The sequence below is a fragment of the Gadus chalcogrammus genome, chromosome 4 (genome assembly GCF_026213295.1).
Source record: "Gadus chalcogrammus isolate NIFS_2021 chromosome 4, NIFS_Gcha_1.0, whole genome shotgun sequence".
Lineage (NCBI taxonomy): Eukaryota > Metazoa > Chordata > Actinopteri > Gadiformes > Gadidae > Gadus > Gadus chalcogrammus.
This window is the reverse complement of record NC_079415.1, coordinates 24,062,106-24,086,283: the sequence shown is the minus strand read 5'-3', so window position 1 is coordinate 24,086,283 and position 24,178 is coordinate 24,062,106. Positions and strand designations below refer to the sequence as shown.

The 24,178-nt window shown below is 48.3% G+C and overlaps 1 protein-coding gene across 6 annotated transcripts in view; it reads left to right on the top strand.

Moving 5' to 3' along the window:
* The window catches only part of LOC130380890 (histone deacetylase 4-like), a 143,307-nt gene that overhangs the window by 43,936 nt on the left and 75,193 nt on the right, over nt 1-24,178 (top strand). For 3 of the 6 annotated variants that reach the window (XM_056588299.1, XM_056588294.1, XM_056588295.1), the window contains exon 3: nt 4,781-4,852. In XM_056588299.1, coding sequence (XP_056444274.1) covers nt 4,781-4,852 — 72 coding nt within the window. Of the gene's footprint in view, nt 1-2,253; nt 2,388-4,533; nt 4,853-24,178 lie in introns of those variants that run through there. The other 3 variants (XM_056588296.1, XM_056588298.1, XM_056588293.1) reach the window with 3 other exon arrangements.

The following is a 24,178-nucleotide window of genomic DNA, read 5'->3' as shown; positions in this document are numbered from 1 at the left end:
CTCTGTGGGTTGTAGGGCTGTCAATCCTCCCCTCAAATCATATTCGAATTTCTAATGCTTCTTATGTTGAGTATTCGAATAATATTCGAATATTTTAATGTTTTTTTTTTTGTTTTTTTTATTATATCATTATATACACCGATACCATCTTATTATTAGGCCTACGTCCCGCGTCCACTAGAGGGCGCGTCAACCAAATCTGTTATGTAACATTTGCAACAAGTTTTACCAAATCAATACAAAACTTATATATATAGGTAAGATATAACGCCAGAAATATTCAAGCAATGATGTTTAATGAAGATGTTGTCTGCCGCCCAGCTGGCAGACAACGAGATGAGGAGGGAGGCAAAAACGATGTTATTCTTGGCTGTTTTGACCGTGGCTCTTCCTCAGCCGCTAACTGTTCTGCGTACTCCGAGTAATGCACTGAATGGAGGTGTGCGCTCATGTTGCTCGTAGTCAAGTGGTACTTTAACGACTTACAGCATAATTTGCAAATGACGGTTTCTCTGGATGTAATCTTCCCGTTTCTCGATGGAAATCCAAAATTTTTCCACACGGTGCTTTTTTACGTTTTTAGGAGTTATGCTTTCCAGCTCTGTGTCTGCTCGCGCGCTGCTCCCCGCCATCTTGTAAGCATACAATGCCGAACGTCACGACGCACGACGTTGACTTTGATTTGCGTCGTTGCTAGGCAAAAGTTAAATGTAATTCTTGACTTGTCAATAAAATTTGATTAAAAAAAAAAAAGTTTGAACGTTAGTTGCCGCACTCGAATGTTCTCCTTTTTTTAAAAATTCGAATTGTATTCGAATAGCGAAGTTCGTTTTGACAGCCCTAGTCGGTTGTGTGGGTTTGTATGTGTGTGTGTGCAGTATTTTGCAGCTTTCCCCTGCTGCATTTCCATCAATCTCTTCGTGCCTTTTCTCAATCCATTCCTTATGTTAAGTCTCTTCATTTGCATGTTCCCTCTCTCTCACACTCTCCTGCTTTCACTCACTCTCACTCTTAGAGTGAGAGAAAGTGAGTGAGTGTGTGTGTCTCACACACACACACACACACACACACACACACACACACACACACACACACACACACACACACACACACACCTGTGTGTCTTGTGTACCAGGCTCAGGTATTAGGTGTGTTTAGTAATGAAAGTCTCTTTACACACACACACACACACACACACACGCACACACACACACACACACACACACACACACACACACACACACACACACACACACACACACACACACACACACACGCACACCATGTTTAAAAAACCCACAAGCGCCCTCCTTCTCCGCAATGGCTTTTAATTTAACCCAGGCGTAGCGCCACCACACACACTGATCCAGGTAAGCCTACACCTGGCTCATTATTGTTATTATTATTACACACACATGGCCACACACTCGCTGCTTTCCATTGCAAATGTTGACCCTGGAGTGGCCGGAGGTGCACTGGACTGGGGAACTGGAGAGGAAGGAGCATCTAGAGTAACACCACGGGGGGCTACAGACGGGATTCCCTCCGCCCGATTCCCGAGCCTTACACAAAAACAGCAGCAATAATTCTCCCAAACAAGAGCCCCGCAAAGAGCACTGTGTGTCTGTGTGCATGTACGTGTGTATGGGTATGCGTATGTGTATGCGTGCATCTACGTGCATGTGTGCTGAACAAGACATGTAGTAAACACGTCTCAGCCTGGATCCACGCTGGACGAAAACGACCCCCCGGGGGGACGAGGCACAGCCACAAATAGAAAGACAAGAGAGACTGGAATAGAGCTCGTAAGTCCGCCCCTTCCGGGCGACCCCATGGGACCTCTGGGCTAGGAAAATTTGATTTCAAGGTTAGGTTAGGTTTCAAAGGAGAGAAAGTAATTATTTTCTTGTCCCACTTCGCTGCTTTTTTCCAAGGGGATGATAACAGCATCGAAAGAGGAGAATAAAAGATCTTAAGTCGGGGCATTTCCAGTTATGCCTATGGGGAGATTGACGGTCTTGTCCACGCCAGTCGCAGGGAGCATGACGTCACATACGAGACGTGTAGTCTTTCTCATCATGTTTTCTCTACAGCCTTTAACTGAACAATTGCACAATAAACGGTCAAACTCTTTGCGTGAAAACATTATTTGGACCCAAACAAAACATATGTGTAATCCAAGGCACTTAATGACTGGGATCAGAAAATAATACATTTCTTTCCATTGACTCCCATTCAAATTTCCTTGCCCAGAGGTCCCATGAGGGGTCTACCGGAAGGGGCGAGCTCACAAGCTCTATAGAGCGTCGGCAGTGAGACGAGCCTCCTGATTGGACACCGGGCGGCGGCGACCTCATTAATTTGTTGTGCAGGTAACACAGGTGACTGTGAGTGTCTGACTGATAGGGCCTGGTGCCGGATGCAGCAAGACTTGTTTACCTCCAGCCCACCTACCCACGTATCACACTCAAGCACGCACTCACATATACATACACACATACACACACTGACATGCACACATGAACATACCCATACACACATACATACACGTACGTACGCACACACACACACGCACACACTACGACACGTGTGTTCTCCATGGGTGTGATATTCTCCCAAAAAAGTCTCTGTGCACAAAAAAGCATATGCCTGTGTGTATGTCTGGGTGCGAACATGCATATTTGTGCGTGTATCTATGTGTGTTTGCAAGTGTGTGTGTTTGCAGGTGTGTGTTTGTGTGTTTGCAAGTGTGTTTGTGTTTTTGTGTTTATCTGTGTGCGTATCTGTGTGTGTGTTTGCAAGTTTGTGTCTTTGTATGTGTGTCCAGGTGTGTGTGTGTGTGTGTGTGTGTGTGTGTGTGTGTGTGTGTGTGTGTGTGTGTGTGTGTGTGTGTGTGTGTGTGTGTGTGTGTGTGTTTGAGTGCAGGTGTATGTATGTCGTAGTTACTTTTTTTATTTATGAAGCGCTTTTTGTTTGATTTTGCAGGCGTGTGTGTTTTTGCAGGTATGTGTGTTTACGTGAGTTTGCAGTTGAGTGTGCGTGTGTTTATATGTGCTTGCGGAATGGAAGTGTGTGGGCGTGTGTGTATTTGTGTGTGTGTTCATGTGTGTGTGTGTCTCTGGTGTGTGCTCTTGAGAGGGCTCCAAGAATAGACTGTAGTGAGATATCAGCTCCTCTCCTGCAGGGATGGACCCCCCCCATCGCAGAAAATAGCCTTGTGTTCTCCTCCATCTCCACCTCTCCCCTCTCTCTTTTCCTCACCCTCTCTCTCTCGTCCCTCTCTCAACATCTATCCCGATCACCCTATTTCCCCTCTCTCCATCCTTTCTCTCTCCGTCTTTCCCTCTCCATCTCTCACTCTTTTGGCTCTCTTTACCTTTCTCCCTCTTCTCTCTCTTCATTGCCGTGTGTTTGTGTGATTGTGTGTGTGCGTGTGCATATGTGGGTGTGGGTGTTTGTGAGTGTGTGTGTGCGTGAGTGTGTGTGTGTGTGTCCGTGTGTGTGTCTGTGTGCCTGTTGAAGAGTCGATTCATAATTGTATTCCACTCTTTGAGTAATGCACAGCTTTCAGATGGGATGCTTGGGAAGCATGCCAACGTTCCTATGACAAACCTTGTTTGTGTGTGTGTGTGCGCACACACAACCCCTCCTTCTCCCCCCTCCTTCATCTCTCTCCCTCCCCTCCTCCCTCTCCTCATCCTCCCTCCCTCCCCTCCTCCTCCCTCTCCCCCTCCTTCTCCTCCCTGTCCCCCTCCTCCTCCCTCTCCTCCTCGCTCGCCTCCACCTCCTCACTCTCCTCCCTCTCCCTCCCCTCCTCCTCCCTCTCCCCTTCTCCTCCTCCCTCTCCCCTTCTCCTCCTCCCGCTCCGCCTCCTCCCTCTCCTCCACCTCCCTCTCCTCCTCCTCCTCCCTCTCCTCCCCCTCCCTCTGCTTTTTATAGACCCGTCTTGCCTGAGCTCGGCACCTTCTAAAGCCTTTTCATGTTGGCACTATAATTACAAGCACACACACGCACACACACCGCACAAACACTCAAACACACACACACACACACACACACACACACACAGACACACACACACACACACACACACACACACACACACACACACACACACACACACACACACACACACACACACACACACACACTCAAACACATAATCACACAAGCATACACTTAAACACACAAACACAGAAATAGAGTTTGTGTGTGTGTATGTGTGTGTATATACTGCTATGCAAAAAACTGTGATCTATTTTTACCTCCACTCCCTCTCTCTCCCCCCTCTCTCTCTCTCCCCCCTCTCTCTCTCTCCCCCCCTCTCTCTCTCTCCCCCCATCTCTCTCCTCCTGCTGCTGCCGCCACATTTGCTATGCTGAGCTGCATACCTCGCATCGCCCTCTCCTCCGAAACACACACACTCAGACTTAACCCCTTCACACACAGACACACACGGGCACGCATGCGAGGGTACACACAGAAACAAACAAACTTTCATGAACAGAGACACACACAAAAACGCAACCCTTGTTCTCCGCACACACACACACACACACTTGTGTGTCTGCGGTACGATCTTCTGTCTGTGAGGGTCTGGGCTCATTAGACAACTGTACCGGGCTCTTTGGTTTCCCTGGGGATACGCTTGTTTGGGAGTGCCGGCCGTTGGGGGGGCGGAGTTTGAGGGTCTGAGGACGGTCTGAGGAAGGTGTGTTGATGTTGCGGACCATATTTGAAACAGAGTGTCCTCCCCCCCCTCCCTTCCTGTCCCCTACAGAGGGCCTCATGGCCACGGAGCACCAGCCTCTGGACGCCCTGAAGACCTCCGCACTCAACCACATCCCTACAGGTAGGACCTGGGACCGGGAGGCCGGGGGCCGGGAGCTGGGGGGAGGGTTGTGTGTGGGTTGGTGCAAGTTCGAATGTTGTCAGTTTGTGTCAGTATGTGTGTGTTTGTGTGTGTGTGTGTGTGTGTGTGTGTGTGTGTGTGTGTGTGTGTGTGTGTGTGTGTGTGTGTGTGTGTGTGTGTGTGTGTGTGTGGGGGAATTACCATGTTTTGCATACATGTAGGCTAGTGCAAGTGTGCGCATTCTTTACTGTAAGCAGGTGCATTTGTGAAAATGTGTGTGTGCATGCGTTTCTGCAAGTGTATGTGTTGGTGCAAGTGTGTGTGAGCATGCATTTGTGCAAGTGTGTGTGAGGGCACGGGGCAAGTGTGTGTGGACATGTATTTGTGCGAGCGTGTGTGAGGGCCCGGGGCAAGTGTTTGTCTTGGTGCAAGTGTGTGTGTGCATGCGTTTCTGCAAGTGTGTGCATTGGTGCAAGTATGTGTGTGCACTGTGCATGGGTTTCTGCAAGTGTGTGTGTTGGTGCAAGTAAGTGTGTGATTGTGTTTGTGCAAATGTGTGTGTTTGTGCTTGTTTGTGTGTGCATTTGTGATTATGTGTGTGTTTTGGGGTGTATTTGTTTTCCTGCAGTGTGTGTGTGTGTGTGTGTGTGTGTGTGTGTGTGTGTGTGTGTGTGTGTGTGTGTGTGTGTGTGTGTGTGCGTCTGTGTGTGAGGGCACGGGGCAAGTGTGTGTGGACATGTATTTGTGGGAGCGGGTTTGAGGGCCCGGGGCAAGTGTTTGTCTTGGTGCAAGTGTGTGTGTGCATGCGTTTCTGCAAGTGTGTGCATTGGTGCAAGTATGTGTGTGCATTAGGGCTGGCCCGAATTCTGGTCTCGAACAGGTATCTCTTGTCCAAAACGTGCTAAGAACAATGCAAATCAGAACTAGCGACATCAAGTTGAGCGCCATGACATTGAATTTTGTAGCTGTAAGGATTTATCGGACATGCCTTGCAAGGTCAAATCTGCGAGGTCCAGCCTAGGGTTAATCCGATTTTTTGGAAATCCGATACATCAGTCTGATATTGGCGGATTGTAAATTAATCGGATATCGGCTTGTGAATGTCATCCACCTCTGATATAAAAAATAATGAGTGTCCCCTGGGCCTATGAATTTAACTGCAGCACTGCATTGTACTGCACTGTACTGCATAGCTCACTGTACTGTACTGTACTGCACTGCTCTCTGCTCACTGCACTGTACTGTACTGCACTGCTCACTGTACTGTACTGTACTGTACTGTACTGCACTGCACTGCACTACTCAGTGTACTGTACTGTATTGTATTGCATTGCACTGTACTGCACTGTAGTGTACTGTACACACTGTACCTTACTGTACTGTTCTGCTCACTGCCACTGCTCACTACCACTGCTCACTGCCACTTCTGGAATATGATAGGCTCTCTTGTCTTCTTTTATCGCTCATTTTCACGCAATGTATCTACCAAATGTAACCCATATGGAATGTAGGGCTACTAAACCCTTTATCATTTAAAGATGCAATTGCATGAGTTCTCCAGTAGGGAGCACTCAACATAATTCCAGTAACAGGAAATTACACGTGAGCACCCCGTTTCCAGGGGGTCACCTTGAACTTATGGTTAAGAAATTAACCAAGGTTTTCTGATATATGAGTGAGGTATCTCACTATGGGACACGCCCCTCGCGCTGTCCCCCAGAAGCAATTTTACACTACGCCAGTCGTGACTGGCCAACAGACGTGACGTCTGCCTGGCCAGACGTGACGTCTGCAAATCCTTGTAGCGAGGGTCGCCCCTGGACATTAAATCTGCTCCCCAGTTCCGCGCGACCGGCACATGTGTTCCTCTCAGCGACAACAGGTGGGCGTTGCCCCACATGGTCAACAAAGCCGGGACTCCCTCCTACTACATAAGTCCCGTCGTCACGTCATCTCTTCAGTCTATAGGCAAAACACATCTTCCTCGCTCCGGGCAAGGAGGGTGGTCTGGTGAGATACCTCACTCATATATCAGAAAACCTTGGTTAATTTCTTAACCTTAAGTTTTCTTTCAATATTCGCTCGGTATCTTGCTATGGGATATAGTAACTCCCGTATTGCCAAAGAAGTACCAGTGCAAACCCATCAAACAGGCATGTTCACCGATCCAACGCTCAAGACTGTGTGAGACAGATAAGGCGCAGTAACATCCAACCTGTAGAATCTAGCGAAAGTGTAAGGCGTCGCCCAGCTGGCAGTCGCACATATTTCTTCCACTGAGACCCCCTGGAACAGTGCCCAGGATGCGGACATGCCGCGAGTCGAATGTGCGCGCAGGCCGATAGGGGGTTCCAAACCCACGCTATTATAAACCATGGCTATAGCCCCCACGATCCAGTGTGATAAACACTACTTCGAGAGAGGCTTCCCCAGGTGTGACGTAGCACATGATACAAACAGCTGCTCCGATTTCCTGAATCCAGCCGTCCTATCAACATAGACCCGTAAAGCCTGCAGCGGGCAGAGCGCATTCAGCCGCTCCTGCTCCTGGGAGGGGAAAGGAGGAGAATGGAAAGCCAACAGCTCAATAGGGAGGTATGACAACGCAGAGTCGAATACCTTGGGAACAAACGCTGGATTCGGCTTTAATAGAACCTTTGAGTTCCCCCGCAAAAACTGCATACACGTCGGGCTAACCGCCAGCGCATGGATGTCACTAGTGCGTCTAGCCGAGGCCAACGTGAGCAACAAAGCCGTCTTAAACGAGAGCTTAAGCTCTACCTGTTGTAAGGGCTCAAACGGTGGGCGTGACAGTGTATCAAGCACCGTAGATAAATCCCACGGAGCAGCCAAGCTCCGCGACACCGGCCGAAGACGGCGTGCAAACGATAGGGTGCTGACCTGCCGATTTGTCCCCAAAACCTATGTGATAAGCCGATATAGCGGCCAAGTACACTTTGACAGTGGAGAAAGCCCGGCCTTTATCCAGCAAGTCCTGTAGAAATGTCAGAATAACAGGCATGGGACTCTGGAAAGCTATTTCCCCAGCTTTCGCGCACCAATCCTCGAACGCACGCCATTTCCCGTCATATGCGTAACGCGTAGAGGAAGCCCTGGCGCCCTGGATAGTCGTAATGACATTCCAGTGGAGTCCAGCCGTCGTTAGGTTCATCCTTTCACGGGCCAGGCCCACAGAGCCATGCGCTCCGGATGACGATGGAAGATTTCCCCATGCGCTTGCGTCAGGAGATCCCTGCGTAAAGGCAGAGGCCAAGGCTGGCTGCACAGCAACTGGACTATTTCCACCAACCAATATTTCCCCGGCCAACGGGGGGCTATAAGGATCAGCACATGACCCTTCTCTCGCACCCTGGCGAGAGTAGGAATGATCAGTTCTAATGGGGGAAAAGCGTACAGGAGGACGCGCGGCCACTCGTATGCCAAAGCATCCAGCCCCATCGGGGCGCTCCGACCGGTTAGGGAATAGAACAGATGGCACTGAGTGTTCTCCTCTGATGCAAAGAGATCGACCTCTGCTCGACCGTATCTCTCCCATATCTGGTTCACGACCACGACGTGGAGTTTCCAATCCTTGTAGCGAGGGTCGCCCCTGGACATTAAATCTGCTCCCCAGTTCCGCGCGACCGGCACGTGTGTTGCTCTCAGCGACAACAGGTGGGCGTTGCCCCACATGGTCAGTCTGTGTGCCAACGTGTGCATTTGAGGGGAGCGCAGCCCCCCCTGACGGTTTATATACGCCACCACCGTGGTGTTGTCCGTCCTGACTAGAACATGTTGCCCTCTCAGAAAGGGAAGAAAATGTTTCAGCGCCAGTGACACGCCTGTAGTTCCAAGCAGTTTAGGTGAACAGTTTAGGTGCATATGTGAGCTCCACGTGCCATTTACTGTTCTGCCCTCGTATACGGCTCCCCAGCCAGCCCGTCGAAAGGACCTTCCTCGCCAGGACAGCTCCCATGGTAACGCCTGTAGTCAGAAAGGACGCGCGTCCCCAAGGGCGCAGCGCCAAGACGCACGCCCTGGAGATCAAAACCCGGCGATGGCCATGGCACGTCGGGTTCAGTCTGAGTGATGCAACCCATCGCTGAACCGGCCTCAGATGGAGGCGGCCAAGTGGGACTACTACCAGCGCCGACGCCATCAGACCCAATAGTCTGAGGCACGTTCTGAACTTCAACATCGTCCCCCTGCGAAAAATTGCCAGACAAGCCTGAAAGGCTTCCACTCTCTCCGCGGATAGACGTGCTTTGAACGTCACTGAATCGAGGCACAAGCTTATGAACGTTATGCTTTGAATAGGGACCAAAACACTCTTTTGCACGTTAATTGTGAAACCAGGGACATTAGGTGCGATATGAGCACGCTGGTCTGCGCCTGAGCCTCCTTGGGCGACTGTGTGGCTAGAAGTCATCTATGTATGTTGCTAAACGCATTCCTTTCAACCTGAGGGGCGCTCCAGATAGTAGCCTCCGTGCATTTCACAAACACCCGTGGACTTAACGAAAGGCCGAACGGGAGAACCAAATACTCGTACGTTACGCCCTGGAAGGTGAACCTGAGATATTTCCTGTGAGGGGGATAAATGGGGATATGGAAATAAGCGTCCCTCAGATCTATGCCTGTGAACCAGCCTCCCGGGTGCACGAAGCGTTTGAGAGCGGCGTGTGTCAGCATCCTGAAACTGTACTGTCTCATGTAATTGTTCAGAGCGTGTAAATCTAATATCGGCCGGAGGCCCCCTCCCTTCTTCGGGACTAGAAAGTACCTCGAGTAAAAACCGCTTTGGTTTTCCTCCGGTGGCACTACCCGAATTGCCCCTTGTTTTTTAGAGAGGTGATTTCCTCCTGTAAAACATGAGCTTTCTCTCCACGGGACTGCAACTGCAGTATCCCGTTGAAACGGGGAGGAGTGGACGCAAATTGGAGCCTGTAGCCGGCGGTTACCGTTTTTATAACCCAATCCGGCCCACATGCCCGCCACTGTTGAGCCCGGCCAGACAGCGGTCCCAGCGTCGCTGGTCCTGCCGGGCCGAACGGGCATTGTGGGCTGCGCACCGGCACTCACGCCCACCAGGCACCGTCTTATTACATTCTGTTCCTTTTTTATGTTGTGTGGCCATCGCCTTGTAGCCCTTCTCGGTCATCGACGACTGGAAGGAGTCGGCTCTGGACGGTAGTGTAGGGCACGCCGAAGACATGGCGGACTTCTGCGTGGGGTGGAGGTGCGACGCCAGCAGTGGTTCAACCGGAGGCAGGGGGGAGAACCCCTTTTCCTCCATACCGGCCCAATCCAACCCCGATCCACCCTGGACAGGGATCTTGGCTGAGAGAGGCTTGAACCAAGACTGGGTCGCTTCATCCAGGCACTCGGGTAAGGCCGGAAGTAGCAGGCTGGTTGAGGTCTTTGCCTTCGGGAGTCGCTTGCCCTCGTAGCGAGTTGTGGCGGTCTCCACCGGGGGCTCCGGCCACTCGATGTTCAGCCGCGCAGCCGCCCTCTTGCAGGCCTCGTGGAGGTCCATGCTGACGGCCGGGTTCAGGGAGGCGGTGCACCCACCGCCCACCACCATAGGCGACGCGGTGCGGGGGGGAAAAGAATCATCATCCTCGTCCTCGTCAGAGCCGAGGCTAATAGATTCCCCCCCCGACTCGGAGTAACCGCCCTCGGCTTCGTCAGGCCCTTCCAGCAGGCTAGCCTCGATAGCGTCGGGCTGAGTCAACTCCAGCGGCTGGGAAGCATCGGTGAGGTCCACCTCCGATCCCCAGCCGGTGCCCAGTGGGGCGGCGAGCCCCCGGGATCCTCCCGCTAGCTCCGGTAGTGGTGGGTCGGCTACCCTCATTACCGGATCATCTGCGAAGAGCTTCGCCTGCTTATTCAGCCGGCGTTTGTGGGTTTTATTGGAAAAACGTGCGCAATGCTCGCAGGTGGCCGGGAATGCAAGGGCAGCCTTGGCATGTTCCAGCCCAAGGCAGCGAATGCAGGCGGTGTGGCTATCCGCTCCCGACATCTTGTTCCCGCATACGCAGAACTTTGTCGGAGGCTTCCCCGAGCCCTCGGTTAGGGTAGGTTCAACCTCAGACTGCATGGTCTCTTTCCGCTTATGCCCAGCTGCTGTTTGGCGACAGGTCAGCTTGGACACAGGGATCGCAGCTAGTGTAGGTACTAGCAGCTAGTATGGATACTAGCAGCTACTGTTTGGTGACAATCTAGCTCTTTTGAGCCTCACAGAGGTCAGAGGTAGCGATGTAGGCTAGCGTTCGGTGACCGAGGGGTTAGCTCGCTCTGGGAACAGTATGCTAGGCCTTCTACAACTTCTGTCCGAGAGGTGCTTCTAGGAGCGTGAAGAGGTTAAAGACTGAAGAGATGACTTGAGAACGACGGGACTTATGTTGTAGGAGGGAGTCCCTCCTCTGCAGGCAGACGACACGTCTGTTGGCCAGTCACGACTGGCATAGTGTAAAATTGCTTCTGGGGGACAGCACGAGGGGCGTGTCCCATAGTGAGATACCGAGTGAATATTGAAAAAAAAACGTAACACTGGACAGATGGCAGGTATTAAGCACAACAGAGAATCTCCCGGCATAAAACGCCATAAATTAATATTACCACCTTTGATTAGTTCAGTCATAAATATTTCCATGGCATTAATAAGGTGTTGTTTTATTAGGACCTGAACATTGAAAATACAAGATTACTACCGTGAATTATATTGTTCACTTGAATCTCCGGTTGGTTTTTTTGTTTGATCGAAGGATGTTTGAATCTACGACGGCGAGCTTTGGCCAATAGAACTGTGGATGGTTTGGATACGCCGTGGCCAGCCGTGAACACCGCCATGGACGATTGTGAAGATCCATTCATAACAGATAAGACAACAAATAGATACACACTAACCTACCCGGGTACTAGTAAGAGAAACTGAAACACACATATCTGGATATCTCCCCCTGAACTAGACATTCCTTGACCGAACAACTCCTTTCCCAAGGAATCCAGCTACAAAGGACTTATTCTTTTGATTTTGTTTGTTATTTTCAAAAGCTTTATTTTGTATCAAATGTCAATGTTTTATGATGAATGGAATGAAAATAGCTCATCTATTCAACCAACACCAACTCCCTTCGTAAGTCATTAGTGTTTAACTTCTTAAGGACCTGCACTGATGCTAGCATACTATCTGCCCCTTCCGGCTAAGACCACGGTTGCTACACAAACATAGCACAAGCACGGTTCCATCTCTGTGGTAGGGTGTCGTTCAAAATTCGGGGAAATCATTGAATAAAGGAGTTTCTTTGACATTGTGTTTAACTAAATACTTCCAAATCAGCCGTTACTTAAACAGCATATAACGGTATCTTAACCTGCTGTTCATTGGTTAATCAATATCATCCATGAAGTGTTCTCATTATATCCTGACGGGATGAAAGGAAATCATGAATGGCGAGAGACCACTCTGAGGCTCAAAGGAAAGTAGTTAGTATATTAGTTAAATGATTCTCGGGGCCCTTGAAGTCCGGTCAGTTATCTATTTGTATTTTATTAATTGTTTAGGAAAACAAGGATGAATAAAAAGATTGTGGGCATTGTTTGTTCTGCCTCTAAGAATATTTAATATCGGCCCGGAATACGTAATACTGACGTTACAGCGTTCAATGTTAGCATGTTCAATGTTTGCATTTAGTCTTTGACAATTTGCCTTGGATATGCATATTAGCACATATAGAGTCATTATACAGCTCTCCTTTAGCCGAGAGAGAGAGAGAGAGAGAGAGAGAGAGAGAGAGAGAGAGAGAGAGAGAGAGAGAGAGAGAGAGAGAGAGAGAGAGAGAACCAAAACGGACATGGGGAGTGAGTCTGATAAACAGTGGAAGAGAGAGAGAGACAGAGCAGACGTGGGAGAGGCGGGGGAGGCAGAGAGGGAGACCTTGGAAATGGAAGATGAACAGCAGGGTGTTAAATAGTTGTACTTAGTTGTGTGTAGCATCTTATCCTAGCTATTTTTTTTGTGTACGGGGAATGGGTTAACCTAGCGATTGTTAGTGCTTGGCCCTTGGCCTTCTATGAACATCCTTACTGTACCAACAGATATATTGTTGTTTCTCCTTCTTCTGACAAATGTACTTATTGTAAGCCTCTTTCTAAATGCCCTACATTTAAATGTAAATGTAAAAGTCCCCTTCGGACCCTGATCACACTCCGGTCACCCGAGTAGGGATCCTCTCTGAGCCTCGCGAGCCGTTCAAACTCGCCCCCCGAGTGGCTCGGATTCAAATGTGTTGTGTGTGTTTGCCCAATATTCCCGGCTCATTCTCCGACGTGTTTTCCATATGGCGTGTGTGTGACATCTTTACTAGCCGCATGGGGTTAATTCCATCCATGTGTTGCTCTTTCGGCCGGTAACCACGGCGATGCCTCACAACCACAGACAAATGTAATTGGATGCCATTGATTCGACCTCGTAAGCGGCAATAGGCGGGGTCGGGGGGGAATGCAAATCCAGCGGCGGCTGACCACGCCCGTTGCAACAGCCCCGCCTCCCCCCCGCGTGCGGTAACATGACACAGGCCGGGTCCGACCACAGCTAATGGTCCCACTCCCTTCACCGTGATTGGTTGGTTTTTGGTTGGATGCCGGCGGGAAGGCGTGGCCTTATTCACCGTAGAGAACAATGGATACTTTTGTCTAGTTGATCTCTTGGTCTCTGGCTTTTGGTCTTTGGTCTTTGGTCTCGGGTCTCTGGTCTTTGGTCTTTGGTGTCTTTCGTCTTTCGTCTTTGGTCTCTGGTCTTTGGTCTCTTTGGTTTCTGGTCTCTGGTCTTTGGTCTTTGGTCTTTGGTCTCTGGACTCTGATCTCTGATCTTTGGTGTCTTTGGTCTTTGGTCTCTGATCTCTGGTCTCTGGTCTTTGGTCTCTGATCTCTGGTCTTTGGTCTCTGGTCTCTGGTGTCTGGTCTCTGGTCTATGGTCTTTGTCTCTGGTCTCTGGTCTGTGGTCTTTGGTTTTAGTTTTTTTGTATAGAAAGATGACTGAATAATAATTACTATTGAGGATTTATTTGAACAGACGTTCTGTCCAAAGCGACCTGCAGTGAACACAGACACAGGTGGTTAAGGACCAGATGGGGGTTGGGGGGTTAGGGGGCTATGGACATTGGGGATCGAACCCAGTACCCTTTTGTTGGGAGCCCAACACCCTAATGACCATTACGAAACCCTAAAGCAGGGGTGCCCAACCTTTTTTGACCCAAGATCTACTTTTCAAGTAGCCAACCTCCCGAGATCTACCAGCAAACCTACCTTCAAGCGGAGGGGGGGGGGGGGGGGGGGGGTGGGGGGGGGGGTAGAGAACAATTGTTGACGGGGGGGGGGGGGGGGGGGGGGGTTGTATCGTGAACCTACACGGACTTCAGTGGGGGTTTCATTCCGTCTGCGCACGGCACCTTCTCAACGATAATCAATAATCTTCCTCCCACTCAGGGTGAAAATGGTAGGTCTTAGCTTGTTTCCCCTCAGCCATGCCAACGTTTAGGAGTGTGTAACTACTGTTGACGGCTTTCAACTGCTGTTAACAGCACATGCGCTACCGCGCGTATATGTCCCGCGCAAATTTAATTTTATTAAAAAAAAAAAAAAAACTTTTTTTTTTTTTTTTTCTTCACCCCTCGCGATCGACATGGGATCTGTCGGCGATCTACTGGTAGACCGCGATCGACTGGTTGGGCACCCCTGCCCTAAAGCAACCCTGCCTTGCTCAATACAATCCTCCTGTGAAAAAAACACCAACCCAGCATTAGGTACCTTGAGGGGCAGGGCCGGGGGCGTCAGAGCTGCTGTGTGAGGTGTGTATATATAGGGTCCCAGTCACCGCACAGGGCCGCTGGGCAGGAGGGTGTCCAGGCATGTAGGGGCTTGTGTTGGCCAGCTGTCATTCAGCCTCACAAGGTGTGATTCCACATGCCTGCTCCTCAGTGGTGTTCGGGGCGGACCTCTAGTGCGGCGCCTCGCTCTTCTCTCTGATGTTTTCCTCCATTGCTTTGGTTTTTCTAGATTTTCACATGAGTTTTGCTCATTGGAACCGGATATCGTTTGTTCTCTTCACAGAGAGAGAGACAGAGAGAGAGAGAGAGAGAGAGAGAGAGAGAGAGAGAGAGAGAGAGAGAGAGGCCTCAACACATGGTTAGGATTTCCCATCATGCCATTATTTGAGAAAAAAAAAATGTATTTATTTATTTTCATCCACTGAATTCCCAAATCATAACCGAAGGACTCCACTCCACTTGTCCTATTCTCCCCTCTCCTTTGGTTTATTCCTGTTTTTATTCCTGCAGGACAAGTCACACTGTCTTCCAGAGTGATATTTCAACGATAAAGTCCTCAGGTGCCACAACCACCTCTATGACTCATCACGTCCATCGTCAAGGCAACCTGGACGTGGCCAGCTGGCTCAAAGAGGAGACGCGTGGTCTTATGACATGTACTAGACAGTTGACACACACACAGATACACACACAAACGCACGTACACACATGCTACACACGTGTGTAGCATGGAAAAACTCACACAGGCCAGCTTTAAACTTCAGGCTGAAGTGGCCAAAGATTGGTAACATTTTATAAATAATACACATACTATTCTCACATACACACACACACACACACACACACACACACACACACACACACACACACACACACACACACACACACACACACATATGCACACACACACGTTATCACACGAAGATAATGTGCCATTATCTTCCTCTACAGATGGCTGCGATGCGTTTAGCAGAAATAAGCCTTCCCAGACCGTTTCCGATAAGCGGAATGATTCCCGGAATCGGCTAATCGCCCTATAAGCGGGTAGAATACAATACAGTCAACAACCATGATGAGTATCCCATTGGAGGCCTTTTCATTTTCGCTAACTGCCGCCATTTTAGGTGTTCCTCAGGCTTGTTAATGGCCCGACGCTTTTTGTATAGACAGCGAAGTTCGGACAACAAAGTATGAAAGCATGACCTTACTATGGAGAAATTGTGGGCTAGCTCCTCCTCCACCATGGGGGTACAACCTGGGATGGCACTTAAAGGAGCATTTCACCGGTGGAGGCATGAATATGTATTGAAATTGGGTCCTATATGTAGACGAATAATAAAACAAAAATCTAATTTGGTGCCGTCTTGACCGAGAAAAGGCAGAAAGTGACTTTTTGGCGCTTGTGGATTGAAGACAACAACTCCCACCATGCACCACGATGCACAGCTTCGCTAGCCACTCCCGCTGATCTAGTTCTCCGCCTATCAGACACCTCGCTGTTCCATCTACCAAGCTGATACCGCAAGACTGCTTGAAAATCATTTTACACAACATTTCTAGTGAGGGGTATTAGTTGGTGAACTCAGTGAATTACCGTATTTTCCGCACTATAAGGCGCACCTCGTAATGCCCTGTTTACACCTACCCGATAGTGGGCCCCGATGGTGCCCGATGGCTAAATCAGCAGCTATCACTATAACGTCGGCAAATAGTGTGGTTGCATCGGGAAACACCGTTACTCTTCCCGGGAACATCGTTAGACAACGGGAAGAAACGGGAAGAAATGCTCAATGATCGGGCAACATCTGGCAACATCGGCAAAGAACGAACATGTTTGTTAATTTTGGGTCTATCGGGGTAGAATCGGTTACCAGGTGTTGCTATGGGCTATAATCGGGAATAGAACGGGAGTATAACGTAAGACATCGCAAATCGTTCGGGAATTTTCCTGGGCACATCGGCTATATTCGTTAATCTTCCGCGCTTTATCGTGTTTTTTCGTCTTTATATCAGCAACCTCAACACACGAAAGACCCTCGAGAACCCGAGACAAATAACGATTGTGAGTGACCAGATTGTGTTAAGGAAGACCCTCAATCTGCCACTTGGGTATAAATAGGGGGTGATGGATGGATGTCCTACTTTTATAATTACAGGGTACTTCGCCCATTTAGAACCGGCGTTCTATTATTATAAAATCGCTATTGTAATATAAATAAATATATAAATAAATATCAGTCTCCCCTTTGCCTTCTCCCGAAATGACGGCAAACGCGTCATTTGACGCGTTTGGCGTCATTCGAAATGACGTCAAATGACGTCAAATGACGTCAAATGACGCCAAACGCACTTCGGGTGTCTTCCCTGGCATAAATCGTTATGTTATCATTATAACATCGGGTATGTGTAAATGCTACCCCGATAAATTGACCCGATCATAAATTTTTAGCCCGATGTCACCCGAATCACCCCGACTTCCACATCGGTGGTCCATCGGCCATTAGCGGCCATTAGCGGGATGGTGTAAACGGGGCATTAAGACTATAAGGCGCACTCCGTAAAGACGGAGTCCTTTCGAAACCGCACCGAGCTGTAGAAACGCTGTAGTAAATATTCAAGGCACTGGTTCTCCACAGAAAAAAGTGGAGCGCATAAAGCCTGCGCGCTGTATACAAACATTCAGTCACGAGGAGATTCAACCTTTTAAATTGAGCAGAAATACTTTTTAATGTACAGTTAGTAATTACATTTATCAAGGGGCTTTATTTAAAGCTACAAAAAGAATACAAATAAAATAATAAATAAAATATTCAACGCAACTCTGACGTCCCCCAGCTGGTGGGGAGCCACTGCCATGAAGCGTTTCAGACGTCCACACGAATCCTAACACAAAACCGCATAGGTCCGGATAGATTTGAAACCACCTTCGAGGGTGGTTTCAGAAATGTGCGGTTTCGGGCACCGGATTCGCCGGCTCCATCTGGACAGTCGGCCGAACGGACAAGACTTATGCGGTTTCACCAAAAAATCGGCTTCGTGTGGACGGGGCCTTAGAAGGCGAACACACGTTCACCAAGACGGGGAGACAGCGCCGGGCGACTTACGCCACTATCTGCCAATGGATCGTGGATGCCTGGGCTGATATAACAGTCTCAACTGTGGTCCAAGCTTTCACAAAGGCAGGAATAATCACTGAACTGCCAGGCAACAGCAGCGACAATGACTCGGATAATGACGAGAGGGAGCCGGGCATGTTGGATGCCGTACTCGCCCAACTGTTCAATTCGGACACTGAAGAAGAAGAAATTAGGGATTCGTGGACGGGGAATGAACTGAAAAAGTGAGCTTTACGTGTTATACGTAACTGAACAATTTTGAGTTATGCACTATATAACTATATAAGGTTTGAATTAGCGGTATCAGACTGTGTTTCTTTTACGTGTTTACAACTGAACAAGGCTGGGAGATATTGTTAATATGCACATTAACGTTTGAACATCGTTACCATGGGAGTGAACGGAGTTGTCAGAACGCTTAATAAAGTTTGACTTTATCTGACTGTTTTGTTGACATTCCCTTTAGCACAGCTCCATCTAGTCGATGCATAACGCAACCCCAGTCAAACGTTTGACTGCAGTATCTTCCATTCTATGCGCCTTATAATCCGGTGCGCCCTATATATGAAAACAGTTCTAAAATAGGCCATTCATTGAAGGTGCGCCTTATAATTCGGTGCGCCTTACAGTGCGGAAAATACGGTAGTCCTCGTTTGTATTTCTTTCGAAATGGTGAACTTTTGCATGGTGCCATCTTCTATGTCAGATCCAGTACCCTCCGCCATTGTACTTCAGTTTTATCAACAGCCTCTGTTAGCTTAGCTTCAGACGCTGTGGATGTTAGTTTCTGCTGGTGAAGTCCCACCCACTGGCACTGCTCTAATAGGTCTGTAGCGTCAGTGGGTCCCACCCATGGTTGTAGTCTTACGAGAATCATCCCCTCTTGCACTTCCTATTTTCTTGTACGCAAAAATCGTCATATTGCGTCATTGTGTTTGAGATTGATACAGATCCCTCCAGTCTCTCCAGAAAATAAGGGAATGATGCTTGACCATTCAAAAATATGAGTGGGTTTCTAACGATACAAAGCTTAAGTGAAATGGGTGAAGTTGCCCTTTAAGGATGTGTGTGCGTGCGTGCGTGCGTGCGTGCGTGCGTGCGTGCGTGCGTGCGTGCGTGCGTGCGTGCGTGCGTGCGTGCGTGCGTGCGTGCGTGCGTGGGTGGGTGGGTGCGTGCGTGCGTGCGTGCGTGCGTGCGTGCGTGCGTGCGTGCGTGCGTGCGTGCGTGCGTGCGTGCGTGCGTGCGTGCGCATGGTTGGGGCAACCCCCTGCCTTACCGGTAACTATTTTGTGTTTTTTTATTTGTTTGGGAAATAATACATAATTAATAATTAATAATAATACGGGCAAACACCATTAAAGAAACCTGAGAGCAATGTAGTAAACCAAAGGAAGTGTGTGTGTGTGTGTGTGTGTGTGTGTGTGTGTGTGTGTGTGTGTGTGTGTGTGTGTGTGTGTGTGTGTGTGTGTGTGTGTGTGTGTGTGTGTGTGTGTGTGTGTGTGTGTGCGTGCGTGCGTGCGTGCGTGTGTGTGTGTGTGTGTAAATAGGGGGATGAGGTCCATTCAAACCATAGGGCTTTCCCTGCGAGAGAGAGAGAGAGAGAGAGAGAGAGAGAGAGACACTTATTTGGTTTAAACAGAAAGGGAGGGGAAGGGCAGTGAGCCTGTTAGGGGGAGAGGAGGGGGAAGCCTGCTGTCACTGTCCATGCTTGTATACTCTCTGGGGGAGGAGGAGAGAGGAGGAGGAAGCAAAAATAGAGGAGTCTCAGCATGGGTTTGTGTGTGTTTGTTCCCAGTGTGTATGCAGTGTCTGTGTGTGTCAAGGCTTATGTGTGTGTGTGTGTGTGTGTGTGTGTGTTTTTCCGTCGGTACCGCCGTTGTCACTAGAACATTGTGTCCAGTGCAACCAGGACTCAGACTCTGAGATGCGATGGCCTGAGAACCTGTGGCGAGTTGAGCCGATGGAGTTGATGTCCTGTTGTTGCCTTGTTTTGGTTCATTCTCTAGGAATCAATGTGGGCTCGCGCTGGCGTCTAGCGGGCGGTTATCAATGGGGAAGCGAGGCTGTGGGATGACTTTGATTCGTTCATCAGTTCTGCTGTTGTTTTGTTTGTTTTAAAGGCGCATTGTGTATTGTTTAGTGCCATCTAGTGGTGTGGTTGCAGATGGGCACTAACTGAATACCTGGTATGGTAGTCTAGCTACGGTAACCTAGCTCTCCAAAATATGTTATCGTGTCTGACAGCATCGAGAAGTCAAGTGTAAAGGGAGGATTCCTTGAGGTATTTAGTCTATAGAACTTTAGGTCATAGCTTACAAGTAGGATTTCTGGTTCAAAATTTAAAACACGTCCTCTCTAGAAGCGCTTGTCTGTTCTGGGCGACTGTAAAAACAAATCATGTCATCTGAGCTATGGGGGCAACACTTCGACATCCTTGATCGGACATTAACTATGCATTCTGTCCCAGAATAGCTAACAGATGTGGTATATGACCCAAGTTCCTTCGTACGTTCATCGGGATTTGATCTCCGGTAGGAAGTGTGTGCTCATGGGCAGGGCGAATGTGCTAATGCTAGTGCTTTATAGCCTCACCTCATTGGTCTGTGCTACTTGTCTCTGTTTCTAATTAGGGATTTAAGAGTTGGGTTCTGTCCCAAACCACTTCCAGTAGAAACAGAGACGAGTCATTAGGCTTTAGCTAGAGCCCTGAGGCAACTCAGCTGTCTTACAGGTAGGCCATTAGACGGGTGGACATTGGGGTGTTGAACACACCACCTTCTGGGCTGGGAACTACACACCCTAGCCAATGGAATAACCTTTACCTCTTCCAGAGGCCATTGCATCTGTTTAGGGCCCTGATCACCCCTGTTTTAAGTCCAACCATTGGGGCCAAAGTCAAAGACCCTCACCGCTAGACCAAACATGGGCACCATGTGGAACTAGGGCCGGAACCGTCTTCTCCAGGACGGGTCCCCTGATATAACTAGGGCCCCCTGGTATATTAACGGCTGTCTGAGGATATTTGGCAACAGATTTGAGCATTTCTTTGTACATGTAGTATTCGTCCGACGCCATCTGCCATCATAGTTTGTTACTGCTACTACTACTGTTCACTATTTAAAATGGGAAAAATTGCAACAAGCTGTCTGTGAATAGCTTCTCCTCTCCGTGCACACGCTGATCAAAACATGATTGTGCGTGAGAGGAAGGATTGTTGGCTTTTTCCGCGCAGATAAGGCCGCAGGCCGAACTCCTTGGTGGAAACAATCACGGGTTCACCAATGAGGGAAGCCGGACATACCTTAGCTCATCCAACACAGCACCTTATTCGCCATGACTTCTCAGACACTCTTATGGTGAAAAAAGTCGATCAAATATAAGTTTAACCTGTATTATATATTATATATATTATATACAGTCTATGTTAAGTCGGTTGAACCTGTATTAGATATAGTCTATGTTAAGTCAGTTTAACCTGTATTAGATACAGTCTATGTTAAGTGTAACCTGTATTAGATACCATATATGTGCTTAACACCCATTACAGAGCCCCACTGGCCACTCAGCTCGTTACCTGCTTATTAACGTTGTAGAGCTAGCGGGATATGCTTCCAAACAGCGATTTTAATCCGTCAGGAACATTTTGAAACATGAGACCTATCGGGTTTAATTGCGGTTTAGTTAGGCTATTGTTCAGGGCAGGGTGATTTGTAAGTAGCCTATTGTGTAGAAACATTGAACAAACGATGGCTGTGTGGCCCTTTTGCTGTCTCTATGTGGGTGAGGCCCCCTGGAAGGATGAGGCGGCCTACACCTGCACTAGACCGTGTTCAGTGCACTGCCCCCATGTCGACGTGGGTTTTCTCTTTTAATTTGAAAGTTATTGCTGCCGTGGGTCTCTCAGACCTGCTTCCGCAGCAGGTGGTTTAGAGGAAGGCTCTGCTGTGGTTTGGGTCTTGTGTGTGTGTGTGTGTGTGTGTGTGTGTGTGTGTGTGTGTGTGTGTGTGTGTGTGTGTGTGTGTGTGTGTGTGTGTGTGTGTGTGTGTGTGTGTGTGTGTGTGTGTGTGTGTGTGTGTGTGTGAGTGTGTCCGTGTATATTAAACTCGAGCCTCTGTATTTGTTAAGATTTCGAAGAAAGCTTAATTTGAAAAGAAAACTAAACTCCATAAAACTGAATCAGAGGTCCTTAACTTTCATATAAATACATTGTTCACATTTTATTGACTGACAATTGATGGTTATGTTGTTGTTTGGGTATTTTTATGTCAAGAGAGCAAATTATTAATTTAGTTGATCCGGCCGCCGCCGAGTTGGAAACCGCTGCAACGTGGAGAGATGAGCATTGGTTGCTTAGAGCATCCACCGAACTCCAAAGACACAGGAAGTCACTCCTTCTCCATGGGAACCACCAGTGAAACTTAGAGGAGACAGCAAAACCCAGCACCAAACAAAAAGTTCAGAAAAGTATTCGAGACTTGGAGCAGTGCAATTCTGTCCTGAACCCAAGACAAACATGCATACTTAAGTTCAATTAATTCTTTTAACGCTCAAGACTATTTGTACAAAAACATCGTCTGGAGTGTACCACAGGTCCTCATTGCGTGACTTTTGGTGGGAACAAGGTCGCGTTCTGCTCCCCCTGCCTGGACGAGTGATGCAATGTGTGCTAGCCTTACTAGCATTTTCGCTCAAAATAAGTTAATGAGGGACAAGATATTCACAGGGACCCCTTCAGTCACTTCCACCTCTTCTCTAGTAGTGTCCACTGCCTCAGCAGACCACATCATATCTGGGGCGGGCTGGAGTGAGAGATACCAGACCACATATCTGAGGTGGACTGGAGGGAGCAGGACCGCCACTCTCCATACGCAGAGTACGCAGAGCACGTACGGCCCCAAGTACCTGGCAGGGGCCCCAATAATAAAGGCTGCTAAAAACAAAAGTCATGATAATTATTAAATTATTACATTCCAAAATATATAAATTATTTATGAACAGGCCCACTGTTATTTTTTCTTAATTGTGTACCCTATCACTCACTTCCACCTCTTCTCTAGTAGTGTCCACTGCCTCAGCAGACCACATCATATCTGGGGCGGGCTGGAGTGAGAGATACCAGACCACATATCTGAGGTGGACTGGAGGGAGCAGGACCGCCACTCTCCATACGCAGAGTACGCAGAGCACGTACGGCCCCAAGTACCTGGCAGGGGCCCCAATAATAAAGGCTGCTAAAAACAAAAGTCATGATAATTATTAAATTATTACATTACAAAATATATAAATTATTTATGAACAGGCCCACTGTTATTTTTTCTTAATTGTGTACCCTATCACTCATTTCGGGCAAATTACATGTTTTTACCTAATATATAAAAAGATTCCCCCTCCCCGCTTCCCTGAAATGGTACAGCCTCTCAAAGCTCTCGTCTTTTCGCATCGGAATCCTTTCTCAGCGCAGTTTTTCTAAACTGAAACTCATTAAAACATATCTACGGTCAACAATGGGACAAGACGATTAAGTGGCACATAGGGTGTATTATGATGACTTGATTAGCGATTTTTCTGCAAGGAACTTTGCTCCTTTGGAAAGCCTCCTGCACCTGCTGAGAATGCACACGCAATTTAGTATTTTACACTTTCCAACAGTTCCAGTTCTGCATCGTGTAGGGAAACTATTTTGGTTAGGATAATACTGCACTTTGAGGTAGTTTTAGGGTGTGTGAAAAATAGTTGTGTGTTTGTTTATTTTGATGACTTCCTTTTATACCTTATTCATGTGCATATTTTTTTTCGTTTATCTTTCAAGCCTGCAGTTGTTATTATAATGTAATGCTGCTGTTAAGAAAGTTGTATGTATTACTTATAAATTACTTTATATATTGCTGATGGTAACTGTTATTTTGAGGGGAGGGGGGGCTCCCTGACCAATTTATGACAAATTATGCTTAGGGCCTCAAAAAGCTTAGCAGGGGGCCTTGGAGTGAGAAACACCAGACCACATCATATCTGAGGTGGACCGGAGTGAGAGACACCAGACCACATCATATCAGGGTGGCTTTGGCCCGGTCGTGGCGTCTCATGTTGGGAGCTCAGCATGTTGGAAGCTCAGTTAATTTGTCATTTGAAAACACACTGTTAATAGGTAATTGCATTTGTTTGGTCTGTGTGTAAGTGTGTTGTGAGTGTGTGTGTTTATGTGTATGTGCATGTGTGTGCACGTGTGTGTGTTTGCTAGCTTATTAACCTCAGAGGCAAGTATTCCCGGCTCACAGCGCGCTCCCCAACAAACAAGTAGGTAAATAATCGGCCTATCGGCTGGCTGTTTATTTGGCTTTAGCGGCGGAGGAGGCCGTGTGATTGGCCCACTCCGAGTCAAT